This window comes from Nematolebias whitei, chromosome 5 (assembly GCF_014905685.2).
Source record: "Nematolebias whitei isolate Nwh7 chromosome 5, NemWhi1, whole genome shotgun sequence".
In the NCBI taxonomy this organism is placed as follows: Eukaryota; Metazoa; Chordata; class Actinopteri; order Cyprinodontiformes; family Rivulidae; genus Nematolebias; species Nematolebias whitei.
The window spans coordinates 2,169,197-2,186,696 of record NC_056502.1 but is presented as its reverse complement, the minus strand read 5'-3'; the positions used below and the strand labels follow the sequence as shown (position 1 = coordinate 2,186,696).

Below are 17,500 nucleotides of genomic sequence, written 5' to 3'. Positions count from 1 at the left end.
ACTGAACATCCAGAGCAATAACCAAGGTGGGTCATGTGACTCGTCTGTTAGAGGGCGGAGCCTCGTGATGTCACACTGTTCATCTGTAACACAAAGTTCATTGATAATATTTTATCTGGAGGAAGGTTCATATGTCCGAGCAGCTCTCCTTCGAGCTCCCCCCACATTGTTTAGTGTATATCTTAGATCTTTAAACGTACCGTTTGGTGTTAGTTTAGCGTTTATATTAGTTTATATTCAGTTCAACCGTTATCTCTTCAGGTGAGTCTCATTGAGCCTCGAGGACTCTTTACAAGAGAGACCTGATTTTAACAAAGAGTGATGACAACGGTAGACAATCATAAAAGAAGGCATATAAATTGAAAAAACAATAAATGGAAGAAAATTACATAAAAAAAAACAGCTACATTATAAAGCGATATAAAATTTAAAAAAATGCAGAGAATCGATGTTGTCATTGTATGGGAACATACAAAGATGACATATAACACTTATACATTTGACTTGACTTTCATCAGTTATGAGTTTAGTAAGTTTGATGGTGAAAGAAAAAACTACTAATTTCCAGCAGTGTCGAACTGAACGTGAATGAAATGAGTCTAGTGTGTAAAGATGAAGACACACGTGAACATTGTGATGGATCTGAAGGATTGTTGCTCTTTGCAGACTCGGTGTGTGGCTCTTTAAAGAGCCATTGTGGGGTCTCCAGATCTTAGATCTTTATGTACCGTTTCTTTTTACACTTTATAGTTTGCTATTGTTGGATGTAACTGGGACCCTGTGTACACAGTTTCATTCCACCTCATGTACCACATGTGATGAGAATGACAATAAATCTACTTGAACTTGAACATTGTGGAGCTCCTCACCTCATCTCTAAGGCCTAGAGATGCCTAGAAGCACCCATGTGGTTCCTTAAGTCCTGCTCCAAGCCTCAGGTGAACGTCTGAACGCAGACAGACCAATACATTATAGATTTACCTGTCAGCTCATCTCCTTCATCACCAAAAGCTGGAGCAACGGCCTGATTACTGGAGAAGATGCATCCCCTCCCTAACGTGCCTCGAGACAAAGGCTCGGCCCGGAGGAGCCGGAGGAGCAGACCTCCTCCTCCAGAACGATCAGACATTCTCCTCTTTATGGAAACAGTTTTTTATTTATTTGAACAAACATTTTTAGGTTAATGTTTATTCTCTGAAGAACTTCTGGTGCTGCTCACTTGTAGAATCAAATATTAGTAAAGTTTTGAGCTTTCAGTTTTTCATCATTAATCTTTTAGTTTATTTGTTGAGATAAATGAAGCGTCTGGATTTTGTAGGAAAATAAAATATGTGCGTGTTTGTGTTGATCATCTTTAATGAAGCCATCTGTTCGACCAGCAGAGAGCAGCAGGGTCCATCTCCTGACATTAACGGCTCCCCCCTCTCCCCCATCAGAGTGCGTGTCCCCCCCCTCCTCCCTCCCCGTCGGTGTGTATGTGAGCTGTGCATGCTGCGTCCTGATGCTGGTGCTGTTCAGCTGCCTCCAGGTTTACACCAACCGCCTCCGACGGGCCATCGCTGCCGTCTACTACCCCAAGGTGCAAACACAATGTTCACCCATCAGCCACAACATTACGACCACTCACAGGTGGAAGCATGGGTTACCTGGTGGCTGCCAGGGGGTGGAGTCGAGCTGCAGGTGAACTTTTTGTACCTCAAATTGTTGGAAGCAGAAAATATGGTGAGTCAGGTCTGACGTTATTATATTTCCAACAATAAGACATTTTATCTGATCCTCACAGAGACGATAAAGAGTTTAAATCTCATCAAGCTGGAAGGAAAACTGTTTTTAACTCGCCTCTTATTGTTTAAATAATCAATAATAGTTCATTAAAGTCAGATCACAGCTTCTCTATGGCATCGTGATGCTGCTCAGTAATCCATCCATCCATTATCTTTACCCGCTTCTTCCATTTCGGGTCACGGGGGTCGCAGGTACCCATGTCCAGCAATCACTGTGCGAGAGGTGGGGTACACCCTGGACAGGTCTCCAGTCCATCACAGGGACACATAGAGACAAACGAGACAAACAACCATTCACTCTCTCTCTCACACCTAGGGACAATTTAGAGTTACCAATCAGTCTAACATGCATGTTTTTGGTCTGTGGGAGGAAACTGGAGTACCTGGAAAAAAACATACAGCACGGAGAGAACATGCAAACTCCACCCAGAAAGTCCCCCGGGCTGGGGTTTGAACCGGCAACCTTCTCGCTGAGAGGAAGCAGGTCTACCAGTTGTGCTACCATGCTGCTGGACGTAATCACAAAAAAAAAAAAGACTTGTAGAAACGTTTCGTCTCTCATCCTGAGGACTTCCTCAGTCTGAGTTGCTGTTTTCAGCTCAGTCTCTTAAATAGCACCTTCTCAGAGTGGATCAACCAGTTTGCTGCTGACAACCAGAACCAGCTGATCACATGCTCAAGAAGGACCATCAGCCTAACAATGGATCATTAGCACCTGATGGCTGTTTACTATTCACAGAGGGCTGAGTGATACTAGTAATCACAGCATTGTAAGAGGGGGACAGTTGAACCTGGAGGCTCCACCCCTGTTTAATGATGGACGATTTCTTTTCACAAAGATGGCCTCCTTTACTCCTCTCTCAAACCATTGTTCCTCTCTGTCCAGGATGTGAACATCTTCATCCCTGAAAGAGTGACCTCTGGCCTGGAGATGAGTGTAGACCTCAGAGTCCTGGCCTGATGATGTCGTTAGGTTGTTGGTCCTTCGTAATCGCGAACAGCTAGTTCTGGATGTCAACAACAAACTGGTTGATCCACGATGACAGTGATCCTCACTATTTTGTTTCAAAAGAGCCACAATGACAGATCAAAGTCAGGTGGAGAGCCGCGACATCACCCCAAGTCACTCAAATAAAATAAAACATTTGAACAACCCACCTATGAACCAAAAAAGAAACGGTCAACTCTGTTTAAATAAAATGTATCTTCGTACTGACATGAGAAGTTGTGCTGCATGTCCTGGACGTTCTTCATGTTGTCTTTTGTTGTTGCAGCCACAGTGAGACATTCAAGATGGACATGGGTCTGTGGGTTTCTCTGTTTTTGCTTCAAAGTGTTCATGGTTGAAAATGTTCACTCAGGTGAAACATTCAGCTTTTATTACCCCAGTCCCATGAAAACCAAAGTCCATGCTCAACAATGAATTTTATTATTATCAAGTTTTTTCATTTCTTTAAAACAAAACAATTCTATATACAATAAGAAACACAATCACAAATAAAATGAAAATGAATATGCTGTGATATGTGTATGGATGAAGATGCCCCCCTTCACATTTCCACCTGCCCCCTCATGTAACCATGTCTAGAACCGGCCCTGTAAGCCGCTCCTGCTTCCTTCACCGCAGATGACAGAAGGTGCAGAGACGTGCACGGTGATGATCCATCGGAGGTTAACAGGACTTTTTTTTTACCTCTACCAGCCGGTCGGACCTGCCTCCTCCTCAACAAGTAGATTAACACAATGTTAGTCATAAAACCGCATGAAAGAAGCCTGAGCCGACATGCGCAATTATTGCGCAATGTGCCAGCACGTTTTAAAAATGTACTGGCTGTGCTGGTGTGTTGTTGTAACCTGTCACAGAGCCACCAATAAAGCATGACGAGCCGCATGTGGCTCGGGAGCCGCACAATGAGTATACCTGTGCTATGAGAAGATTCTGTCTGTAAGACTGAGTTTGTTGCAGCTCCTCAGACTGAAGAAGTCTTTTGGATAAAAGACGAAACCTTTCTACAAGTTTTTAATTTAATTTAATTTTTTTAATCCGTCCAGAGGACCCGACTTAACTTTGTTAGATTCTCAACATGACCTTCCTGCAACAAGAATCCTGGAAAATGAACGATGCGAAAGTTGATAAAGCAGCGTTTATGTAAACTGTTGTAAGACCATAGGCGTCACAACCATTATATGTGAAGGGGACAAGTCCCCCCCACATTAAGAAAACGTTCATTTGGACCCCCCCCCACTTTTACTATGAAACATTAGTTCAGGCGGTGCAGTTTCTCTTTATTCGTGAACAAATCCATTCCACTTGATTAATAGGAGAATAATCAAGCCACTAAAACTCCACTCCAGGTTTTCCTGGTTACCTCCAGCTCTAAACACAGCAGCCTGTTGCCACGGTTACAATATACGGTGGTCACAGAATATGGTGCAACACCTGCAGTGTTTCTGTGCGTCTCCTCCTGCCTCGGCAGAAAACGCTCACAGGTGGAGGAGGTGGAGACACGTCTGTGTTACTCGTCAGTTTAGCAGCTTAGTGCGGGCAGTTGTTGACCGGGGGGGGAGGGGGGGGGTTGATCATCAACATATATTCATGTTAGGAGGATGTTTGAGAGGAGCTACGTCTGTAGCATGTTAGCTTTGCAGTAACTGTGACGCTGTGAGACTCTGCAGGTGTAAGAGACTCTGTGTGTTCAGGTGCATTAAAGGTGAAATGTGTTTAAACCCCCACACCTTATTGTCCTCAAGCTTCATGACAAACATCATTTAGATGAGCCGTGTTGAACACAAGTAAAGTCCAGTGGTGATGGTTTTTATTTCTCTATAAAGACAAATAGTGCCGACCTGACGCTCTGTGTTAAAGTGTATTAAAGTTAAAATGTCTTTAAAACCCACAGATGAATTTACACAAACTTGGTGAGAAACAAGTTTTAAATGTGAAATTAAAGGAAATCCAGATGAAATGTTGCTTTTTGTTCACTAGTGGACAGGTTCTTTTAACATGTGCGCACACACACCTGCACACATCATTGTGTCCCCCCCCCACATTACGGATGCTTCTGACGCCCGTGTGTAAGACGGACTTTGAAATAATTCTTTCAAACAAATCAGTCCTTTTAACACTTTTGATTTATTTGATAAATGTAGTTTATTAAAGAGTTGCTCACAGCTCAAAGCTCATTTCATGCCGTCCTGAGACACAAACAAACGTTACCGAAAACTGCATGAACACAAGAACGATGAGAAAAACAAGAGTAATACTTATAATCAAAGTTATTGTGCACACCCTGTTTCCCTCCTGTTAACACTCAGAATGACTAATGTCTGAGTGTGGCCAGTTTTATTTCTCTAATGGAGCAGATCACCTTAATTTATTAAATTAATGAAATATCTGCGTTTTTTATTTTTGTGTCTGTAGAAAATCTGATCAAATTCTGTCATAGTTTAAATTAATTTAAGATTTAAATTAATTTAATTTAAGACCTCTGTGTTTGTTTTAAATTAAAGTTCTTGGTCCTGGTTCTGGTGCTGCTTGATGGGTCGTCCACCGTATTCTGACCGTGTTGTTTAGATGATCAAACTCTGAGCAGCAGAGGAGACACGTGAACGATTGTTCTGAAGAGTAAAGTTTGTTATTTTGTATACAGTGAAGTATAATCTAGACTGAAACATAAACCTCAAGTCCAAACTGAGGTCGTTCACAAAGCCACCTGCAACAGGTAAGATATTAATTGTTCATAATGTTTACACAGAATAGTTGAATTATCCCTTTAACAGAGTTTGCAAACACACAACTCTTAGTTTTAGAGATGAACTTACTCTGTGATGTCACTTCCTCTCCTTAGCTGATGAAGGTGCAGCACACACACACACACACACACACACACACACACACACACACACAGATCTGTGTGAGCTGCAGTAAATCTGATTAATGTAAGAGGTTTCTAACAGTCGAGCTGAGGGCCGTTAACACTCAGACCTTCATCATCATCATCAGGTCTACCTGCTCACGAGCGAACAGGCACTGAGCTGCTGAACGTTGCCATGGAAACGGGTTTGAAATGCAACATGCTGTTGGTTCTGTTATCTGTCAACGACATAAAGGAAAAGCTTTAAGCTGCAGGTAACTCAGAACAGAACCATCCACAGCACCTGCTCCTCACCTGGAGGTCCAGGTGAAATTCAGGCTGAAGGTCAGCAGCCATGTTGGTTTCTGCTGCGGGGTCTCCACCTGTGTCTGATGGTGAGGCCTCCAGAGACACATAACTTTAGTAAACAGAGACTCGCAACATTCAGTGTGATCTTTTGATGTGCAGGAAGTGAAAACAGGAAGTGTTGACACCGATGGAGTAAATATTAATATCAGGTGTGATGAGTAACCACAGTTTATTCATCCATAACTCATCCATGTGTTTATACATAAATAAATCCATTAAACGTAAAGCTGCCCTTTAAGTTCTTTCATTCAGAAGCACCATCCAAGCTAACGTCCTGCATTGTTTATGTTTGTTTGTTGTTGTTTATTTGTTACTGATTGTGCAGGGGAGCAGATGAAACACATGACACAAGGATGGTTAAAGATGATGTTTAAATCAGATTAAAGCCACCACACAGCTGCAGGCTAACATCTGTCTGCTCTTCTGTCAGAGGGAGAAGAAGAGAGTTCTGTTTCTTTACAACCTGCTGCTCCACACGAGGATCCTGTCCTCGGACCGGAGGACGGTGAGCAGGCGAGGACAGAGGACGGTGAGCGTCTCCCCACACAAATCTGTCCCTTCTCATCTCAAAGATCTCAGATCTGCTCCGAGGATCGGTCAGGCCCAGCCCTGCTTCAGGGTTCATTTCCAAAGAGGAAGAGCAGAACCAGCAAAGCAGGATCTGCTTCTTGTTCAAGCTTTGGGAGCCATTTTAAAAAAACATCTTTAACAAATCTACTGTTTATCAAGGAGCACGGAGGACTTTATCTTCTTCAGCTCCTACAGTTCATCTTCCTCCGTTGGCTTTATTCTTCTCTGCTGTTTGTCTGCAGGTGTTCCAGCGTCTGAGCAGGTGGGGGCGTGGCCTCTTTCATCATCACAGACAGGAAGGGTCAGGCTTGGAGGAGACGCGTTACGCCTGCAGTTAGGAGGAGACAGGAAGCTCCGCCTGCGGCCCAAAGAAGACGTCCTGATCAGATAAAGTTTTACTAACTGATAAAAGTTTTGGTTGTTTATTCTGAAAAAAATCTGATTTTTCAAAGTAAAAACTGAATCTGTGAGCCAACGATTATCAGCTCCAACGACACAAATCTAGTTTCTGTTAACGTGCAGTGAGAATGATGAGCGCTGAACGATTTCTCTGAGGAAGCTGCAACTGAGTGTTAAAGCTAAAGGAAGCAAAAGATGAGCTAAAAGGTAAAAGTACCCGAAGAAGATGTCATTTTCCTGAAGCAGGTTTCAAAGAGAAGGCTTTTGAAAGCATTGTGCAGATCTCTGGGTTTCTACAGGAAAATATTTTAGAATAAAGTTAGTTATAAAAATATAGAAGTTATTAAAACAAACCCTCGTAGATCTCGTCTCCTGAATGAGCTCAAAATGTTAAACGGCTAAAAGTATGCAGAAATACTTGGACTGCAGACGGCGTACGGACAAATAAAAACAGGAAAAGTCTCACTCAGCGTTCAGACTGCTCCGATGAATCGTGCTGCAGCAAAAAGTTCCTCATCTTCATCAGTTTGAGCTTCTGAAGCTTGTCGAGTTAAAAAACTAACAAACAATGTGAGAAACAAAACGACTGAACTCAGAGCCTCATATTCTGCAGTGTGTGTGTGTGCATGTGAGTGTGTGTGTGTGTGCGCGTGTGTGTGTGTGCGCGTGTGTGTGTGTGCGCGTGAGTGATCACCTGACCTGATTACCTCCACACTGGATGTACAGATGAGTTCTCTAGCAGCTGATCAGCAGCACGTGCTGCGTTTGTTTCATTCAGCATTTTAATCTGATTCACGTTCACCGAACTGACCCCGGATCAGTTCAGTCCTCTGACCCGTAATCCTCCTGAAAGCACTAATTATTCTGCTGTCAGAACCAGAACCAACCTACAGGAGCTCAGATTTACTCCACATGGACTGGTCTGATGTATGTGCAAGAACAGTTCAGCTCAGCAGTTTTTTACCCGTTTGTTTGCGTCTCTGGTCTTTTTTCAGTTTTATTCATATAAAACTACGAATGTGGCGTCCAGAAACCTGAAACTCCTGCCATCAGTAATCTTTCATGGCTTTAGAAACGCAACAAATAAGTCTCTGTTTCAGCAAAGTAATTACAAATGAGCCAAACAACATCAGCAACCTAAACTTAGTTTGTTCTTACAGAGACATGAAGATGGGAAGAATAAATTTTAAACAACTGTTAAGTTCAGTGCAAAAATCAATGCAGACCTGTCCCAGTTTTTAGTCTTTTACACCGTTTTTATAATCTAGCATGTTTTTTAATTTTGTTTTATATCACTTCCTTTTTTTACTTTTCATTATATATGCTTTTATTTGATTGTTTTACTGCTGTGTGTACCTCATCTGTGGTTTTTCTTTAAAACGGGTCTCGAGGGGCCTGAGGTGGGGTAGAGGTAGAGCAGCCGACCTGGGACCAGAAAGTCGCGGTTCGACTCCCAGTCATTCCCACATGTCGTGATGTCTCTGAGCAAGACACCTAATCCCCAATTACTCCACTTAGAGAGCTGCCCACTGCTTCACCTGGGTGTATCTCATGTGCCATTGTATGGAACATACAATGATGACAATGTCAGACTTCCCTCCTTTCCCTCTTGAGAATGAGTCCTCGTGACTCACTGAGACTAACCTGTATAAATAACGGTTGAATGAAAAAAGATAAAACAGTTATCTATAAAACTTGACAATATTTAGTGTTAAAAACACTGATGCAGTAAGTCTACCACCTGTCAGACACCTAATGTGTTACCTTTGCTCCTGAATGAAAATGTGACCAAAGCAGTTCAGAAACCACCATGAAGGGCTTAAATCACCTGAGGATATTCCCTCTACCTCTGTCAACGTGTTCAAAGTAAAATAAACAAGTAAATAAACAACAGCAATTAGTCTGAGAGACTTTATTATAGAAATGATTGAATTCTAGTGTCCAGGATCAGAATCCCAGTCTGTTTAACAGATAATGTGACTGAAGCATAAAAAAAAAAAAAAAAAACAATTTTAAGCTTTACATATTCATAAATATATCTGTTCATCCCTCCATTATTTTCTGCTTGTTCTGAAGTCGGGTCTCGGAGGCAGGAGCTTGAGCAGGGCGGTCCAGACATCTCTTTCCACAGCCACCTCTTCCAGCTCTTCTGGGAGGACTCCAAGGTGTTCCAAGGCCAATTGAGAAACTTATTCTCTCCAGCGTGTCCTGGGTCTTCCCCGGGGTCTCCTCCCAGTTAGACATGCTCGAAGCACCTCCTTAGGGAGGCGTCCAGGAAGCAGATGCCTGAACCACCTCAACTGGCTCCTCTCGATGTGGAGGAGCAGTGGTTCTACTCTGAGTCTCTCCTGATAAGGGAGAGTCCAGCTACCCTGCAGAGGAAACTCATGTCAACCTCCTGGATCCACGATCTCATTCTTTCAGTCTCTACCCAGAGTTCATGACCAGAGGTGAAGGGAGGAACGTAGACCTACTGGTAAACAGAGAGTTTTGGATTACATCTCAGCTCCGTCTTCACCACAACGGACCTATACAGAATCCGAATACTGCAGATGCTGCACCAATCCGTCTCCATTCTTCTCTCACTCTTGAACAAAACCCCGAAATACTTGAACTCCTCCACTTGAGGCAGAAACTCACCCTCAACCCAAAGAGAACAATCCACCCTTTTCTGACTGAGGACCATGGCCTCAGATTTGGACGTGCTGATTCTCATCCCAGCTGCTTCACACTTAGCTGTGAACCGCTCCAGTGAGAGCTGAAGCTCACGGCACGATGACGCCAACAGGACCACATCATCTGCAAAGAGCAGAGATGAATCCTGAGGCCACAGAACCGGACTCCGTCCATGCCCTGGCTGCACCGAGAAATTCTGTTCAAAAAAGTTATGAACAGAATCAGTGACAACAGGCAGCCCTGGCGGAGTCCAACTCCCACGCTGAAGGGGTCCAACTTACTACTGGCAAAGCAAATGAACCTCTCGCACTGCTTGTTTAGAGACGGAACAGCCCGTAGCAACGGGCCCCCAATCCCATATTCATGGAGCAACCCCAACAGTGTACCCCGAGGAACATGGTTTAATGACTTTGTCTACAAAACACGTGTAGTCTGGATGGGCAAACTCCCATGACCCCTTGAGGTTCCTAGTGAGGGTAAAGAGCTGGTCCAGTGTTCCATGGCCAGGACAGAACCTGCATTGTTCCTCCTGGAGCTGAGGTTTGACCAGCGATCGGAATCATTTCTCCAGTACCCCTGAACAGACCTTACCAGGGAGGCTAAGGAGAGTGATGCCTCTGTAATCAGAGCACACCCTCTGGTCCCCATTTTTGAAGAGGGGAACCACCACCCCAGCCTACAAATCCAGTGGCACTGCCGCCAATGTCCACGCAATGCTGCAAAGGTGTGTCAATCAAAACATCACCACAACATCTAAATCAAATCTATCCCAGTGTGTGTAATCAGTGTGGATCTCATTCACCCACGGATCCCAGCCGCCACAGAGCTTTTTAACCACCTCGACGACCTCAGCCACGATTATGAACAGACCAACCCTGAAGTCCCCTGACTCAGCTTCCTCCATGGAAGACGTGTCGGTGGGATTGAGAAGGTCCGAGAAGTATTCCTTCCACCTCCCGACAACGTTACTAGTTGATGTCAACAGCACCCCACCTTCACTGAACACAATGTTAGTAAAGTGCTGCTTTCCCCTTCTCAGCCACCTGATGGTTTGCTAGAATCTCCTCAGAGCAGATTGAGAGTCTCTATCCAAGGTCTCACCAAACTCCTCCCTCATTCAAGCTTTTATCTCAGCAACAGCCAAGGCTGTGGACCACTTGGACCTCTGGTACTCCCCCTGAGTCCCATCAGCCAACAAGGCCTGATAGGACTCCTTCTTCAGTTTGACAGCCTTCCTAACCCGGGGTGTCCGTCACCAAGTTTGAGGATGGCCACCGTGAGAAGCACCAACAACATTGCAGCTACAACTCAAGGCAGCCACCTCAACAAGTGAGGCGCAGAACATGGCCCACTCTGACTCAATGTCCCCATCTCAGCTGGGTTATGGTTAAAGCTCTCCGGGAGGTTTGAGTTGAAGAACTTCCTGACAGATTCTTCTGCCAGGCGTTCCCAGCAAACCCTCACTACATGTTTGGGCCTACTAGGTCTGTCTGGCATCTTCCACTGCCATCTGATCCAATTCACTACCAGGTGTTGGATCAGTTCTCAGCTCAGCTCTGCACCCTAGTATCCAAAACAAATGGCTGCAAATCAGATGATATGACTACAGTTGAAGACGTCGATCTACGACCTATGGTATCCTGGTGCCAAGTGTACTTATGGACACCCTTATGTTCAAACATGGTGTTCATGATGGACAAACCATGACTAGCACAGAAGTCCAACAATGGAACACCACTCGGGTTCAGATCAGAGAGACTGTTCCTCTCAATCACACCCCTCCAGGTCATGCTGTCATTACCCATGTAGGCAGTGAAGTCCCCCAGCAGAATAAGGGAGTCCCCTATAAAGGACTCCAAGAAGGCCGGATACTCTGACCTGCCATTTGGCGTGTAGGCACAAACAACGTTCAGAGCCCGTTCTTCCACCCGAAGGTGCAGGGAATCTACCCTCTCATCTACTGGGGAAAACTCCAATACACAAGCACCAAGTCGGAGAGCTAAGAGTAGGCTCACTCTAGCTCAGTGCTTTTCACCATGGGCAACTCCAGCAAGGAATAAGGTCCAGCCCCTCTCAAGAAGATTGGTTCTAGAACCCATGCTGTTCGTCGAGGTGAGCCCAACTATCTATTTGGTACCTCTCTACCTCACAAGCTCAGACTCTTTCCCCGACATTCCATGTCCCAAGTGCCAGCTTTGGTAAGCCAGGGTCAGAGTGCCAAGGTCCCTTTCTTTGGACACTGCCCATGGTGTCATGTACTCGACTCTTAAGGCCCCTCCTGCAGGTGGTGGGTCCACAGGAAGTCAAACCCATGTTGCGCCTTTGGGCTGAGCCCGACCGAGCCCCATGAGTAGAGACCTGGTCACCAGCTGCTCACTGAGGAGCCCCTTCCCCCAAGCCTGGATCCAGGGTGGGGCCCCAGTAGCCATGTCTGGGCAGGGGATACTGAGCTGTTGTTCATATGAGTCTTCAGAAGACTCATAATTTTTTATATCTTGTGTGATTCCTTGTGTATGTTCCTTTGTACGGAAACTCTGGCACAACAATTTCCTGCGGGATCAACAAAGTTCTATCTTATCTTAAATATAATGTTCAGTTTTTAAAATCAAAGCATTTTGATAAAAAAAAATATTAAAACATGAAATCAGTACCCTTACCAAACTGAACATGCATCCATTATCTTTTACCCGCTTCTTCCAGTTTGGGTGACGGGGTCGCCGGTGCCCATGTCTAGCAATCACTGTGCGAGGGGCGGGGGACACCCTGGACAGGTCTCCAGTCCATCACAGGGACACATAGAGACAAACAACCATTCACTCTCTCACTCACACCTAGGGACAATTTAGAGTTACCAATCAGCCTAACATGCATGTTTTTCCAAACTGAACAGTACTATGTTATGGCAGACACCTCAGACTCCAGCCCTTTGGTCTCCAGAGGAGTTCCTGGTCCACTCAGTGACTGAAGGAGCCCAAACCATCAGCCATCCACCACCGTGCTAACAGTTGGGAGGAGCTGTTTCTGTACTATCCAGACTGCTATGGGTAAACATCTCCATTTTGGTCTCTTCTTTCCAAAATACATTGTCTCCAAATTCTCTGAATATCATATAAGGTTGTATTTACGTGGATCACGTGTACGTGTTGTATGTGACATTAAGGTTTAGAATTGTACTTTTCAACACGGCTGTAAATCATGTAGTAGCTTGTGGCTAACTACACTGACATTGATCATTTACGTTAAAGCCCGCTGTTAAAAACATCAACTGTTCCTCGTGTGCTATAAACTGTGAAATTGGTGCAATAAATTTTACAGCACGAGCTTTTATTTTGAAGACCAAGCTTCCGGTGTCATGTTCGCTCTTGTTCCGGTTAGCTTGACTCAGCGGGTTAATGTCCGGGTTACCTCCCGTTAAAACCCGAGTGGTCCCGTGCCCTCTCCGTTACCAGTAGCCTCCAGGACGGACAAATCGAACTTCCAAGTGTCCAGTCGGACCGTAAAGAACCGGACGGACCCCGTCCAACATTTGAACGGCAGCTTACGGAGCGCCGAGCTCCACACATTCCCCGGTGTGTCCCGCCGCGTTAACTGCTCTGATTAACGGTCACCGCGGCGGTTCCGACCCACGGGGTTTTATGTTTTATGTGGGGTTTACAGGGAAAAGAGGTACCATGGAGGCTCGGTGGAGCCCGTCCCGGGGCTCCGACACTGTGAGGTAACCGGAGCGCCTCACAAAGCAGCAACCTGTTGCTGGTTCCCGGTGACGCAGCGACGATGCGCGGTGCCGCCGGTCTGCCGCCTCCGCTGCTGCTGCTGCTGCTGCTGGGCGGCCGTGCTGCGTTCACGGGCTGCAGGGCCCTGAACGCAGCACGGGACGGAGGGCTTCTGCCTGCGGACGGACAGACGGACGAAGCTGGCCCAGGTACCGTTAACTCAAATTACTGCAGATTAAACTTTCAGCTTGTGTTGTTGTTTATGAGGGGAATAAAGTCACGTAGCTTTAAATGTTATGGTTTTATTAATGTATATTTGGTCTAAAAATGATTAATTTTTTTTATATTAAAGATGTGCATGGTTGTTTTTTTTTTAACTTTTAAAAGTAATTGTTTTGAAAAATAAATGTTGGTATTCACTGAAAGAAGCCCAAACACAGAATGGAGTTTCAGTTTGTAAACTTCTGATAATAAAAGTAATATTTCTAACCAGTCTGAAAACTTTCTTACTAAAATCTTTAAACCAGGAAGCAGTGATGTTTTTTATGGTTTACTGTATAAATGTTAAGTCAGTATTAGACTATAATCAATCTGTTTTTCTTTGTGCAAACCTTTGACTAGTTCAAACAGCAGAATGTTCATCTGTTTCGGCTGCCACTTGAGTTTAGAAGCTTTACCTTTTAAAATTCAAAAAGCGTTCAATACAAAAACAACTGGACTTTATTTGTAACAGAAGATGTTTCGAAACGTCTTCTGTTACAAATAAAGTCCAGTTGTTTTTGTATTGAACGCTTTTTGAATTCATCATGTCCTGGATGACTGAGAATCTTCACCAGCATACTTTTTAAAATATTTCACTTTACTCACATATAGACGTACTTTAAATCTCTCCCTTTAAACCTTGTTCTTCATATTCTGCTTAAGCTGCACGCTCCTTTTCTTTTTACTCTTACTTTAGTTTTAGCTATTATTCTGCTGCTTTTAGCTAACATTTAGCTTCTTTTAGCTAACCTACCTGCTTTTAGCTAACATTTAGCTTCTTTTAGCTAACCTACCTGCTTTTAGCTAACATTTAGCTTCTTTTAGCTAACCTACCTGCTTTTAGCTCACATTTAGCTTCTTTTAGCTAACCTACCTGCTTTTAGCTAACATTTAGCTTCTTTTAACCAAAATGTTGTTGTTTTTAGCTTTTCTACTTTTAGCTTACCCTTTGTTATCTTTAGCTGTTCTTTTGTTTTTTAAACTAGCCTTCAGCTCATTTGAGCTGTTCTTTGCAGGCGTGCACTGATTGCAGTTTTCTGGCCGATCACCAGTTTGTAAAACGCCCGACCTGATTTTGTTTTTATAATCAACACGGTCAGGTGTTATAAGGTCACCTTCAGTTTCTCCATCGTATTTTATTGAAAACGTACAACGTCCTAGAACCAATACGAACTGGTTTTAACTGGTCATGAGGTGGTGCTCTGAAATATAAATGAAGTTTAGACAATTGTTGTTAAAACTACAAAAACATCTGTAAAATCAGTTTCTCGTGCGAGTATCGTCCGATGGCTGATCTCCCAAAACTAAATGAGAGCCGATAAATGGGAGCCGATAAATGGGAGCCGATAAATGGGAGCCGATAAATGAGAGCCGATAAATGGGAGCCGATAAATGGGAGCCGATAAATCGGAGCCGATAAATGGGAGCCGATAAATGGGAGCGCTCCTGATTCTTTAGATACTGAACAAAGTGAAGTCGGGTCCTGTGGACGGTTTGTTTTTGTTGAAACGTTTCGTCTTTCAACCAAAAGACTTCATCGGTCCGAGGAGCTGCAACAAACTCGATCATATAAATTAATATGAATAAAATAATGTAAATGATAAATTTAAGCATATTCAGTTACTTTTGGTCAGTTTTTAGTGTTTTTAGTGTTTTTAGTATTTATTTATCTACATTAGTCTGTCCTGTGGTTACTTTTAGCGCTCGCTTCAGTCTCACTTTGTGTTTGAGCAGAACGGGGTTTAGTTTCTTTTGTTGCATCTAAACGAGAAGCGTAAATATCTGTGTAGTTTTATTTGATTCAGTGAGTTCTCTGTGTCCTCAGGCGTGGACAGACGAAGACGTCCCGTCCTGGAGAAGACCCGTCCCTTCATCCTGGTGGACGGACAGAGACGGAGCCTGGCTGAAGCTTTACAGGTCAGGACGAGTAAAGTAATTATATTTTAAAAGAATATAAATATGTTGGGATTAGCAGGATGGCTACTTTTTGGTTTTGTGCTGAACAATCAGCTAAAGATGTTTCCCTCGGACATGTTTTGCTCAGAAAACATTAAAATGGTGTTTTATGACGGATTGAGACGAACCCTGAAATTCAAACCAGCTCCTTCTGCAACACTGCAGCGGAAAAATACTTTGAGCTCTGATTTTTAGTACAAATTAAAAAGATGATGTTGATCGAATGAGGCTGCCGCCCGTTACCACGGTGACGGGAGGATTTTCAGCTGGTGATGGCTGACTGTGGCTCTGTCGGAGGTTCTGGTTCTGGTTTCTGTGTCGGGTTGAACACAGACCTCTTAACAAAAACAAATCCGCGGTCAGAGAATCGGCCCGGTTCTGTCGCTCGGACCTCAAACTGATGTGACCTAAATTCAAGCAGCTGAACTGGAATAAATAAGTTTATTTACTGGATTAAATGTCTTCAGATTAAACCAAATAAGTGGCTTTTGTTGGCTGAATAATGCTTAAATATTAAATTCTGGCACAAATGAAACTGCACATCAGCTCAGATTGTTCAGCTGAATAAGACTGGTGCTAATAAAACATTTTTGTTTGTATTATAAGCTATTATTGTTTTTTTAACTTTGGGATTTCAAAAGTAGAGTAAGAACAAGTTACAAATATTACATTTGCAAAAATAAATGAAAAAATAAGAAATTAGGTAGTTATTTTACAAATTTGTTAGGCTCAAAAACAATGTAAATACAGTTGTTCTTAATGAAATACAAACTGCTGATTAAATGGACATTTTAATGTGTTAAACCGTAGATTATTTTTATCTGACTGTTTTAGAGGAGAAGATTAAAGTGATAATAATGACTGAACTCCACCTGCAGCTCATTCCCCACGAAGAATCTTTGTTAGTTTTTATCACAAAGCCCGATGACGGACGGGCTGAATTTGGAAGAGTTTTCTTCTGCCGGGCGTCTCGGTTTCTTCCTGAGCCTCAGACCGACGGCAGAGAGGAAGGAAGCCGGAGAGTTTTCACCAACACCTTCCTGCAGGACCGCTGAGGTCTGACCGCAGCAGGACGGACACTTCCTGTGCGGCTGACAGAAACTCTTAGATCATTTCCTGTTGAAGCCCCCTTCTCTGACTCCACCCAGCTGGGAGGAAACTGGGAGTCCAGGAGGAGAAAGTGGGAGAGCCTGACAATCTGGACTCTGTTGGACTCAACAGTTCTTCGTCACTTTAATAACATCAACTGCGATCAGAAAATCAGACACTTATTTTCTTTGATGGATCTTTAGAGTCCAAAGTTCTGGTTCTTGTCCTGGTTTAAGGCGCTGAGACTAACTCTTAAATATTAACAAAATAAATTCCAGTGATATATTTTCTGTTATATGAAGAAGAATCCTTCTGAAGGAATATTAAACGGCCAGAGGAGACGAAAAACGTGCTTCAGCTCCAGATGGTTGTACCCAGTGTTGAGCACGGTGGTGGTAGCATCATGCTTCGGTGCTGTCTGCTTGCTCAAAGAAAGACAAGTCCAAAAAGAAAAATGTTGAAAGGATGACTCAGAATTGTAGGACAAAATTACACCTGAGACTCTTCCTCACCTGGTCTCCTCATCGTCAGAACGTCTCAAAGTGTTGGGAGGAACAGAAACAAACTGAACTAAGTTTTTTATCAACTATGAAGTGTTGCTTCACTGAAGATGTTTCCAAACTCGTCTCAGTGACTTAGTCTCTGTCCCATTAGCGGAGTGTCCCATTAAAAGACTGTCTCGTTTAAGACTGTCTCGTTGTCCAAGTGTCCCATTAAAAGACTGTCTCGTTTAAGACTGTCTCGTTGTCCAAGTGTCCCATTAAAAGACTGTCTCGTTAGGAGTGTCTCATTGGAAAATGTGTTGCATTGGCGGAGCGTCTCGGTGGCC

The 17,500-nt window shown here is 43.7% G+C and overlaps 2 protein-coding genes across 2 annotated transcripts in view; both read left to right on the top strand.

Moving 5' to 3' along the window:
- dcst1 (DC-STAMP domain containing 1) overlaps nt 1-6,915 on the top strand; it is a 12,769-nt gene extending 5,854 nt beyond the window's left edge. Inside the window, exons 12-15 of the mRNA XM_037676507.1 lie at nt 1-26; nt 1,437-1,579; nt 6,438-6,536; nt 6,820-6,915. The exon at nt 1-26 is cut by the window's left edge and continues 91 nt beyond it. Coding sequence (XP_037532435.1) covers nt 1-26; nt 1,437-1,579; nt 6,438-6,536; nt 6,820-6,915 — 364 coding nt within the window. The remainder of the gene's footprint in view (nt 27-1,436; nt 1,580-6,437; nt 6,537-6,819) is intronic.
- A 6,486-nt stretch (nt 6,916-13,401) lies between these two features.
- adam15 (ADAM metallopeptidase domain 15) overlaps nt 13,402-17,500 on the top strand; it is a 35,144-nt gene continuing 31,045 nt past the window's right edge. Inside the window, exons 1-2 of the mRNA XM_037676506.1 lie at nt 13,402-13,574; nt 15,452-15,543. Coding sequence (XP_037532434.1) covers nt 13,427-13,574; nt 15,452-15,543 — 240 coding nt within the window. The 5' untranslated portion in view covers nt 13,402-13,426. The remainder of the gene's footprint in view (nt 13,575-15,451; nt 15,544-17,500) is intronic.